The sequence below is a fragment of the Cyanistes caeruleus genome, chromosome 9 (assembly GCF_971803275.1).
Source record: "Cyanistes caeruleus chromosome 9, bCyaCae1.hap1.1, whole genome shotgun sequence".
Lineage (NCBI taxonomy): Eukaryota > Metazoa > Chordata > Aves > Passeriformes > Paridae > Cyanistes > Cyanistes caeruleus.
Window position 1 is genome coordinate 28,584,461 of NC_141709.1, and position 12,679 is coordinate 28,597,139.

At 35.4% G+C, this 12,679-nt stretch overlaps 1 protein-coding gene across 4 annotated transcripts in view; it reads right to left on the minus strand.

Annotated features, from left to right (window-relative positions):
* FAF1 (Fas associated factor 1) overlaps positions 1 to 12,679 on the minus strand; it is a 157,738-nt gene that overhangs the window by 70,757 nt on the left and 74,302 nt on the right. For all 4 annotated transcript variants that reach the window (XM_086901513.1, XM_086901512.1, XM_086901511.1 and 1 more), the window contains exon 8: positions 3,973 to 4,059. In XM_086901513.1, coding sequence (XP_086757639.1) covers positions 3,973 to 4,059 — 87 coding nt within the window. The remainder of the gene's footprint in view (positions 1 to 3,972; positions 4,060 to 12,679) is intronic.

Sequence of the window (12,679 nt, forward strand, 5' to 3'; positions counted from 1 at the left end):
TTGCTCTGTCAGGACTATCCATTCTTTACTCAGTCAGCTCCAGAAGGAAGATTCCAAATGATGCAGTAAAGGCAGACATGGCATCCATTACAATTAAACACTCAGTGAATGCAAACCTCACAACTTGTTTTCATATCACAATGACAGCATGTGGTAATGAACTTTCTGTTAAGAACTGTTAAGACCTGGAAAGGGAAAGAAATATATACTCCCAAATACTAATTACTCAGATGCTTAATACTCAACCTCTTCAAAAACCTGGAGATCGGCCAAAAAGTGTCATAAATGGTTTCACTTTGTACCAGAACCTTATTTACCAGCATTCTTAATTTCTATTTATGCAGACGCCGTGCTTAGTATTTAGCGATGAAATAGCTAAATATAGCAGCAATGCTAATTAGATCATCCATAAGCATATGAGATTTTTTTTATAGCTCAGAATTGTCTATTAAATTGAGCCAAGGAATGTCAACCACATCTGCTACAGCCACCACAGAAGGGAAGGTGGTCCTGTTCACAGGGGATAAAGGTGATGTGTTTCAAGGGATGATGCAGACCCTCAACGTGTCAGTGGCAACACGTCTGTCCTGCCTGAAATGTGACTGCTCAGCACCACGGCTGAGTAACTTGTCAGTGTGCACCTACATCTGCCCAAGCAAATATCCAATGGCTCAGCTACACCATGAAGAAGCAGAAAGTGCTTGATGTGAAAGGAGGATTCAGGGTCTTGACCAAGCGCACTGCTTTGGGAACAGCGGAAGGTTGGATGCTGAGTTCCCCTGGATGGGATCCGTGTGCCAGGGCACAGCTGCAACACCGGGCACTTCATCTTCTGCCTTTGTCTCTCTCCCCTTTCCCCTCCTCAAACCTCACCCTAGAACTTTCACAGAAAATGCAGAAATATGTTCCATTTTGATGAGCTCACTGTCGTTACTTACAAAGAAGCAGGATTTCTCACTGCTGTACTGAAATGATTTAAAACAATGAACCAATTAAGAAAAAAACCTGTAGCTTAAATACCAAGAATAAAAAGCAGCATGAAAGCAACCTGTCTCCTTCTTCCTCTATTGGGTGTTGTTCTCTGCTACCAAAATACCCCTGAAACATCACAGACAACAACCCATTCTCTGAAATAAATCAAAACCCGGTGACCTCAGGGGGGGCAAAATATTTTTACCTCAAACATACACATGGTACAACTAACATCCAAAAAGTCACCCATACATATAAATAAAATCACATTGCTTCCATGCAAAAACTGTAACTAAAACATCACCTGCAAGAGATCTGAGTTGTTTTTTTTTTTACAGTGAACACATATTTGAAAATTGCTCATTCCGCTTGATACTAGTGGTAATTAAGAGTGAAAGTCTAAAAGTTCAGCCAATAGAGAAAAAAAAAATTTGAATAAATTTCAGAAATTTTACTAAATTTCAGAAATTTACTAAATTATTTTGGCATATAAATTTGGCATGGCTCTCATCTTATAAATTCTGCAATGCTGAGATTGTTACAAAATCCAAAATAAAAATTGAGAACATATTGTGGATGTATTTAAAGCAAAGTATAATTATGGTTTTTTATTTTCTAGGATTAGTTTCAAGACTTCACTGTATATGCTATTTGTGCAAAAATAGATAAGTTAACATTTTGAATATATTTACATTTTTTTAAAAAAGAGTGAGTTAAAACTCATGCATTTACTTTGAACTTTAATGAGCAGAACAGATATAATTTGTGGCATTAAAGTTATTCAGGCTCGATAAAAGCTCCAAGTTGTCCTTGCCGAGCGATGAAACGAGATTTGCGCGGCCTGTGTACGCCTTGTTTCCCACAATCAAACCGGCACAGCACGAAAACATTCTCCTGCACGGGGAGGTTTTGATACCCATTTCCCTGGTGAAAGTGTGCAAAAGGATCTGAAAGAGTTATTGACAATTCATACAGTATCCCATATTCCATTAGGTAGTACAAGCAGAGAACATATCTTAACTCTGAAGGGAGACGAAGCAACAATGTTTTAAATTACTATTGACTCCACTAAATTTCCTGATAATGTCAGAAGACTGTAGTCTGGCAGGTTCATAAGAGACTCAAGATGATACAGGAATCCAATTATGCCAAGTCTATTTAGTTGTCCTGTTTGCTAAGCCAAAGGTTAACGAGAACTGCACTGAAAAAACCTCCTGTGGTATTACAAAGTATTTCTTATGCTGCATAACATGCAAATGAAAAAGTATTTTAATCAAGTCTTTTTTTAACTCTTTAATTGCAATGGGGTTCCCTACAAGACAGCAAATTAAGAACTCATGATGGAAAAAGTGATCTTAAAATTTGCCACTGAACTCAAGAGATCATCATTAATTACTAAAGTAATTATTACCAAATATTTTTAATTTGGAAAAAAAAGTTCAGATCACAGGAGCACATATAGTCACTGCTATCATTAAATCTTTATAAATAGTAAGCTATGGCCTCTAATTTTAGACAGAAATTAATTGTATTTTTGTTGGCAACACACTCAAATCTGTTTACACAGCTGACAAGTTCCAGCTCCACCAGACTCCAGCAGTGAGCTTTGAGGACTCGTCTGCTTCAGAGCAGATGACTCAACATTCACCAATTTCATTAAAGATGAAAAGGGGCAAAATTCACCTGCAACAATGTCACTTGTCAAAAAAAGACTTAAAGCAGATTCATGCATTTTACATATGTGAGGTATCCTATTGAAAAGAAAAGAAGGGGAAAAAAATATGTGAAAATCTAACAGCTGTGGGAAAACAGATTAGAAGTGTTGAGCTTCCAATTCTTTTCTGGGCTAATGTAAACTTATAAAATGTTAAAATGGATCCACATTTCAAAGCCTGTAATCACCACATGACACCATTCGGTTTTGCCCTCGAATACATGGACTGAGATTTACCCACCTTTCTCAAATTTAAATACTGTTTCTGCAAACACCACCACAGATGTATTTTATAAGTACACTGGAAATTCAGACAGCTCTTGCCTTTTGATGTGTTTTTTTTTTTAATTGGCATAAATCCTTTACCCAGAGCAAAAAAGGAGCAGTCAAATTCAAACAGCAATTCTCCCTTTACAAGAAGAGAGCAGAAATGGACAGGAAAGTAATGCAAAGATAACAGCAATATGCAAGAAAACAAACTCCAAATCTATTTTCACTTTGTAGAACATTCAAATTCAATAAAATACTTAATTTTTCTACATTTTTCTCAGGTCACAAAATCTACATACAACATAACTACATAATTATTTAGCCCTATTAGGCATTCTTTTAGTGGAGAAGTTGGGGTTTTGTCTAAAGAAAGGCAGACCTCACTAGCTGGCACTGGGAACATGCTAGCAGAAGAAAATATTCTGAGCAAAACTGAAAGACATGCTGTAAAACACACTGTAAGGATGAGCATGCAAGGAAGCAAGTCTAACATTTAATGGGATACTGCAGGTAAGTCCCACAATTTCATGAATTTGTGGGCAATTCTGAGTCAGTGGATTCTGTCACTGGTGGTGATCCCCTCACTGATTCCAGCAGGAACAGCTGCTCTGATGCCAGGCAGAGGCTTGAGCATGAACTGGGTGAGCTAATGTACTGTGAAAAATATTTAATGTGCACTCAGAGCACACAGAAAAATCAGGGCTTTTTGCCTGAAGTTCAGTCACTCAGTAGACTTCAGCTTCCAAAACACTGAGCAGTCTGGAATGTCTTCAGTCTAGAATGTCTCCTTTTTGTGTGAAACACAAAACACTGAATCTGATACACAGGAATCATTTCCCTGAGCTTCAGTCATGCAAATCTTGAGCATTTGTACCTTCCATGACAAAACTCTGAACGTGTGCAATGTTAAGGTTCTGCACATGAGACAGTAAATGCTACTGAGTGATTCCAATCACAAATCCATGTAAAATCTGCCTTTTCTAGGAAGGAATGAGATGAGAAGCAAAGGAACTCACCGAGTCGTCTGTGGCAGAAGGTGGCCAACCTTCCCACTGCTGGTGACGGACAGGGATACTGGTCAGGTCATACACATTCCGCTTTACCTGGAAAATAAATAAAAATAAATCAGAACTTGCTCTAAAAAAGGCAGTCAAATGGCATTGCTTTCATCACAGCCCCAAGCTTTTTATTTTTTCTTGTTATTGTAAAACTGGTTCCTTCAATGCTCCTAGATTCTGATGTGGTCAGCAGGTTTACACAGCCAAAAGCAACTGAAGAAACTGAGTTGAAGAAAAAAAAAATCAGATCTAAAAATTATCATTCAAAATTATTCATTATTACTTCAACATTTAAAATGTGCAAAAAAAAATTATAACACAAAATTTCCAAGTAAAGAGTATTACAAAGTATTGAAAAAAGTTAAGGGAAGCAGAAAGTAATAATAAAAATTCTGCTGCATGTTTTTCTAGTTAATTTTCACCTGAACATATTGGGTGAAAATCTTATCAAATAAGAAATACAATGAGTTTTGCATAAGTTTCTTAAATGGAATCCAAAAATAAAAATGAGTATATTAAACCTGAAGATATCAAGCACATTAATAAGCACATTTTCAATTAAGACAACACATTTCAAATATTTATTAACCAAATGCTAAGTAACAAATTTTAATATCAACTCTTTTCTCATGCTATTGAATTAGAAGTCACTACTGTTCATCATGTCACATGATGGTTAACAGAAGGAAGGCAGGGAGGGAAAAAAGAAGAAAGAGATGAAAGTTTTGAATACAAGAGTTATAAAACTCTTTGCATGAAAACATTACCACAGATAGAAAAGCAGACAATCTTTATTAGAGACTTTGTGATAAACTATTATTTAAATCACAGAAAGATGTATTTTGGTACTTAGGATAGCGAGTGGTATCTAAAATTTTGAATAATGTCTTACATCTGAATATAAAGACTGCACAAACAATATAAATATTGCCCAGCAGGACCATAACTGTGAACAATAAAATGTTCCAGTGAGCCATGGTGGTTTTTCACAGGAATCACAGAATGGTCTGGGTTGGAAGGAACCTTAAAGACCCTCTCATTCCAGCCCCCTGCCCTGGGCAGAGACACCTTCCACTCCACCAGGTTGTCCAGAGCCACATCCAACCTGGTTTATTTTTTGTTTGCCTTTCATAAAACTGCTACATGGGAATACAAGGTCTTCCCACATTTTCAAAGGTCTCTACAGATCCAAACAACCTATACTGCATCCAGAAAAACATTATCAAAGAGATAAGAATAAGTTTTGATACTTTTAGGTAATATTTTGTATGACCATTCTCTAGGCAAAATATCTGAGCAAGTGACAAGTTCTGCATCCTGGTTTTGGCTCTGAGAGGGCTGCACAGTCCAACACCAACAAACACAAGAACCCATTAAACCAAAAGATATTAGATAATATCTGACTTAAAGCAAATGACAAGGCTACTCCAAAAACTGTCCTTTGATCCCTTCTTTAGATTTTCACTTGTTTACTTGTCAACAGGAGACAAACAGCAATTAATTGTGTTCTAACTTCTGCTATGAGAATTACTAAAAGTTCCATTAAAAAAATTAAATTTATTATATTATTGCTGTCAGCAGGAAAAGATCTTTGAGCTAGCACCATGCCTGCAGTCTGGTGTGCTTACCCCGAGTTAACAACTTTTCAGAACAGAAAAATAGCTTGCAATAATCAGAAAGAAAGCTGAGATTTGCCAAAATGGTAAAAGCTAACATAATCCATTTAGATAAAGGTTTCATATTCCAAAAATGAATGAAAGATGATTCTACACTACCATTCTTAGGAAGATAATACAGTAAGAGAGGAATTTTATATCATTTGATCCTACCTATTAATTAGTACTTGACATATCTTCAACACTGAAGCACGGTTGAGTTTGACCCCAGAGTAAAGTAATATAAACATATGGAAAGTACATATGCTCCCTCTAAAATTCATCATTTATTTTCAGTACAGGATATATATGAAACATCTGGCAATATACTTTAATCTAAAAATAATTTTGCATAATATAATAGCACCAAAACTCTTTCCCTGGATCATCTTTAGAGACAAATGCTCCAGAGTTCTTTTCTTTTAAATTCTGCACAACAACAAATGAATGAAGAATACATGTGCAGACATTAAGCAGTGAAACAATTGTTCTAATCACTGTAAAGATCCTAAGGAGGGACAAGGCAGGGATTTTCACATATTCTTCCTCAAAATGTTGATTTGGGCCACATTATTCAAAAGATTCTTAATGGCACGAGGTTGTCAACAAATACCCACAACTAGGACAATTCAGGGCATATTGAGATCCAACACAAAGTACAGTGCCCTTACTGTATTTTCACATCTTCCCTTCAGTTATTGTTGCTCTTTCTCATTATTTTTAGTACTACTACAATTATTTGATGTTAATAAAGTGCCCCTTAAGAAAAACTGTGAAGCACTGTCTCACATTTCTGAACAGATTTCCTACATAGGCTATGCAGATTCAATTTCAATACTATCAGTTTAAAGATTTCTGAATATAAATATTCTGCACAGGTGAGTGGGAAAGAAGAGCTTCAACTTATTCTCCAAGAGTGAGATACAATCCTTCCAACTCTGGAGTCTGTATCTCACAAAAGAAAGAAAGTTAGACCATGTGGGTTTCTTACCTGGCCATTTCAGCAACACAACAAGCTGAGCTTGGATTTTTAGCTCAGCTTTGCATTCACTGTATGTTTTAGAATCATTAACATACCTCTCCATTTTTTTCTAAAACTGGTAAATTACATGTACACATGATAACCTTCATGTTAATGTTGGTTTTGTTCAGGAGTTTTTGCAGGGAGACTGACCTGGGAACTGTGCTTCAATTAAAAAAAAAAATTAAAATTATATTTCAACTAAAAAATTGAAACAAGAACACCGAGTCTTTAAGACAAACAACACTGAAGTATTCATCAGCAATTCAAGTGGACTTGATTTTACTGCTTCCTCATAGTGTCCTTGATGGCTTTGTAAAGAAATGTTGCTTCATACTGACCCCACAACAACCCAAAATGTAACAATCCTGATCTGTGTGTGATCACGAGGACACAGTTCTTGCTGGTTTAGTTTTCTTGCATTAAAAACCAGGATAAACTGTCCCTGTGAAATATTTATTTTCCAGCTACACACCAGAAATAATATTATTTTCACGATATAAAACTCTAAAGTGCGCTATTTTTAAATAACAAGTGAAACTTATTTACAGAAACGTGGGATCAATAGGACTACATAATATTGTTTTCAAAAAGCCTTCAGAAGTAAAAATAAATAACTCGGAAGTCACATTCCTCAAATTCCCTTTTAATTCCAAAATACAACAGAAAGGCATTATGAAAAAAACAGTATTTCCCTTCTTTCATTAACTCATCTGTAACTGCACTGAATTCAATAACATTCCTCTGCTATTCTAAGCTTGAAAGGCATGCTCGGGGTAAAGTGTTATGTTGGTATAAAGCACAATGCCAGACTGATGTGCTGGACAAAAGTGATCAAAGTTGAAGTAATTTTAGCCAACGCACAAGTATTCTGCTGCATTATTCTACCAGAATGACATCTGTTGAGCAACTCGTCACAAAATAAACCAGTTGTTATAGGCAGGCCTGGCTGGCTAGGGGACCATGTAAGACTGATTAGAGTAATGTTTGATTAAACAAACTGCTTGAGTTAAGATCATAACTGGATTTGGAATTCATGCCAAAGTAGTCCTCTTTCAAACAACAAGCCACAATCAATTATTTAAGATAAAATAAGCTTGCTTTTAAATAATGATTTGATTTTTGGTTTCTTTGATATTTAGAGTACTATTACAAAAGCAGACTGTAAAATATTTTAGAGAATAGAGTATTTGCCAATTGAGTATAGAAAACCCTATTTTCTTCATTAACTGACTTAATTTCAGTTTGAAGTAAAAAATTCCATGAGGAGGAAAAAGTTCCAAAGATTCATATAAAGCAGAACTGTGAACTGCTCCTCCATTGGGTCAATAAAAATCCACAGCCACACTCTTCACACAACTGAAAAAAGTTAGCACAGTAAACGGACCAAGCCTGTGTCAAGGATTTTACTTATAAATTCACTTGGCATTGAGAGGAGGATCAAAATCTTTATTGTCCAAAGCAAACTCTCAATTGCAGTGCCATCCACGGAGCTACATTTATAGGCAAACTTCTTGGTCCTGCACTTTTGATCACTTTGAAATACGAATTGGTGGCATTGTCTTTGTGCAACCCAGAATGTCTTTTCATAATGTTCAGATGCCATGGTGACTGGCACATTACTATGGCAGCCACCCTTCAGATTATCATTTCCAGAATATAAGAGATCATTTAAAAACAAATTAAAGGCACATCTATTTGGTTTCACTACTCAGCTGTAAACAGTATCAATACAACCATTTAAACAGAAAAAAAAAGAAAAAAAAACCAGCCCATATATTTCAGATGCAGTCTTACTTGGAAAATGATGTATAATTCCTGCATAATGCCCTGCCTTGCTTATATACTGATGCTGGAAAAGCATGTGAAGTTTCAACTTCAGCTCATTTTCACTGGTTTTAGAAGGGAGTAAAAATATTAAACAACTTCTGATATTTTAAGAAAACCCACATGTCAAAGTAGCCAACACACTCAGGAAACTTCCCAGCTAGAGGCAGTGTTACCTTCCTATCTTTCACTAGTTTCTTTAAACAGATGAACATGCTGCTTTGAAAGTAAACACAGAAGATACACTTTGCAGATATGAAGCTAATCCAACATTCAAAGTCCTGCCACATTCATATTAGTAAGGATAAAGTGAAGGAAAATGTACCACAGGGCAAAAAGTCTGCAGCAGGTACTGTGATGACAACGACCTTCTGGTGATTGCACATAGCAGGAACAAGTAGCTATTTTTTCATCTCTGAATTAGAAAAATCTGAAACCTACATTCAAAGTTCTAACACTTACTAAATGATTAAAAAAATTAATTTTATGCTGAATCATCCAAGAACTGTCACGCCTCAATCTGCACCTTTGAATCACAACAAATCACAACAAAGTTTAACACTGGTCTCCCTCAGGCTGTTTTCCGCTTATGCAGGTACAAAGTTAAGTGAAATAATGTACATAATGAACTTTTGTTAGTCTTATTATTAAATATAATTTATGCAAAGCTGTAAATTGGCTGAGATGCTAAAGACTGTTCCAGGCACATAGGCAGCATGAAAGACAGTGCAAAAATGAGTGCATGAAAGGCAGACAAAAGGAGCAATAAAGTCAGAGGACTGTGAGGAATGTGGAATGTGAGTTGGGGGATGCAGGGAAATGAGATCAGATGCAGACAGTCCAAGGTTGCACGGGGCACTGATGGTACAGCAGAAATCTTGACTTTGACATTGTAACAGAGAAGAAGTCAAGACAAGTAACCAAAAGTTTTAGGAGACAGCAACAATATGGATGGGGCAGTGCCAGGAAGAACTCCAAAGTAAGCATAAGCGTTTTGGTGAAGAAAAATGGAAAGAAAAGAGGTAAACCCAGCTTAAGTGATAGATTTAAAGATTATAGATGAAAGCCTTTATCATCTCTGCCAGCCAAAATTCCAACAGATAGCAAAGAGCACTGGGAATCTGGCTGGAATAGATGGGAAGCAGGGGCAGAATCAACCAAGTTTCTAAGCATGGAGAAGCATCAAAGGTGATATTATGGTGAATTTGAAAACACAATGACGTTATCAACAGCTATGAGCAAAAGGATTGGTCAGATAAAAGGGTGATTTCAGTTAATTGTGAGCTAATGGGAATTATCAAAGATACAGAGATGCAAAACTAGAGAGAAGGAATTTCTGAATCAGCACCTCTGCCACAACCTATTGCAATAGATTTGGTCCACAGTAACAGAAAAACACAAGACACAAACTGAATAAGGTAGGAGGGAAAATGACAAACCAGAACATTTAAAAGGTTTTCATAGTAGAGAAAAAGGATTTTGCATTTTATTAGGAAAAGGATATCACGAGCTGATGGACAAGTGAATTTCTTAACTTCAAAAGTAATTTTTAGCCAGCTAAAATCCCACAGGTAGGATATATTCACATATAGTAATGTAGTGCACTGTGTGAGCCACCACTAACACCCAAACCAGAACTCTTAGGTTACTTTACCCAAGACTCATTTAAGGGAAAGGTTCAAAGTCTGCTCCACTCACAATTTTGCTTGTGTTCTTTTATTTCCAATACATAACACAATAAACTATACTAAAATATTTTTTAAAAGGCCATTTAAATAATCAAATTTTAATTTTAGTATAAGTTTTACTTCAGAAATATTAGTGCAATTCTAAAGACATCAAATGATAACCTGCCTCTCCTAGCAGCTGACTGAAGCTTAAATTACAGAATGCTTCCAAATAATGAATTAAGATGTCAGGATTGGGCTATTTTTAAATAACAGCATCTGCTTCTCACAAATTTTATACCACTGAAACTCTCTAAGGAAGACTCACTATGCTATTTACATTTACACATATTCAATTCACTCTGTTGTAATCTAAAGGAAAAAAGTACACTTTCAATGTAAATATTTAAATTCTATACTGAATGCAAAAGAAAACCTCACCTGCTCAAGCCTGTCAGCCAAAAGTCATTCATGATTCAGCACTTTTATAAAATGCACAGGACCTCCACTGTGTATTTTACTAAAAAATATTTTCTAATTAATTTTTTATTTCATAGCTCATCCTTTAAACTACCATTTTTGATTTTAATATATCTGAAAATATTCAGGTATGCTTTTATTAAGTTTTCCCACTTAGTAGGTTAAAGCTTTGAAACCTTGTTTCTTATTTAATGCAGAACAGGAATGCATTCTATTCTAACATAATTGATTTTAATTCAATGTCCAAAATATATTACTTGCTTATTCTATTGTGAAAAATGAAAGTGGGATTCTCTTCCCTCTCAGGACTGTTTCATTATCCAATTAAAAGCAATATGCAATTTCAGGCCTTCCCAAAGGGCTCTAAGAGAACCTGAATGTCCACTGTACATCAGCCCATACAAAGCAAAATTCATCAGTGAATTACAACACACACACAAAACCAATAGGAAGTTTTTGTGTACCACTTTCCTAAAATTAAACATATTTCATATACAGAAATGCCACAACTTTTAAGTATATAGAACAATGTTTGAACCCAAATAAACCCAGTTTAAACTACGTCAAGAATGGGTTGCACTGTACTGTAGCACTCAATAAATACTGGGCCAGTATCTTCATTAAAAAGCTCAATGAAATTGTTCAAATGAACTCAGATCTGGAAAATAATGTGCAATTTTTTTGGTGACATTTTGCTGATAAGAGCTCATACCAAGATTATATAATATGAAAATAATTACGGAGCAAATGTGTTTTCTGATGTTTCCAATTCTTTCATTTCAGTATTTAGAAGAGAGTTTGAAGTGTATGAATTTTGCCTCTCAGGGTTGAAAAAGTGGAGTAAGAACTTCATGTACCTTGGGATTAAATGAATATTTTAATGTAAACACTAAATTCAGTTTGAGAGATGAGGCAAGGAGAAGCTGATAACTACTTTGACACATTAAAGTAAGTAAATGCAAAGTGAATGTATTACTTGGCTATTATGCATTTTAAAATGGGAGAGGGAGGAAAACTTTCAGAAGAAAGAATCCGTGAGCAGACAGTAACCTTAACAGAGAGATGATTCACCAAAGCAGTTTAATAAAATCATTTGGGGAAAAGGAGGCACTAAATATGAGGAATTAGCACTTACAGTCTCCTTCCCCCAGATTTGCATCCATCATAATGTGTCATCAAACAAAATTTAACAAAAAACCCCAATTATTTCCATTTCATTTACACCAATTCTTGGTGACTACAGCTATTCCAAATAACTTTTGTGAAATACAACTGGCAAACTTTGAATGTCCTAAATCCAGAAAATAACCTGTTTTTTCCTTAGCTAGTTGGCTGTGCTCTGTCCTCTTGTTCTACAGCTGTGACATTCCTTCTATGACACCACCTACTCTCTTCACAGCCTCATTGAGCAGCTGTATTTCTGAGCTGCAACACTTAGTCAAATAATTTTTGAAATTTTTGTCAGCCAGGAGTTATCAGAAGTTCATCCAGTTTGGGAATGACCAGGTTATTTAAAAATTCAGTAAGTGCAATAACATTTAAGATTCCTTACATTTTGTAAGTTTTTGCAAAGAAGTGTTAGGCAGTTTCAGCAATGGAATTAATATTGTAAATAGATTATTTTCATAGATTTCACCATTATTCATATTTCATTATCCTCTATTTCATTAATTTGAGCTCATATTTTAAACCTCTTTTAAACCAACCCTTCTTGGATGTAATTTGACCTTTTTTAATGGATCTGTGTGGCTGTCTTACCATTACAACCTACAATAAAATGGCTCATTATGTAACACTAGTAGAATTTTGGTCAAAACCTGCAAATTTTGAAACAGAAAATAAAAGCAAGGCTATTGTTAGACTTCACTGAATCTTCTGATGTGTGAACTTCTGATTGCCTCATGAAATACATATACATGTCTGTGTGTGTGTGTGTGTATATATATATATATATATATACAAATACATACCTATAACCTAACCTGAAAAGATGGGTGCCCCAAGCACATGAGATG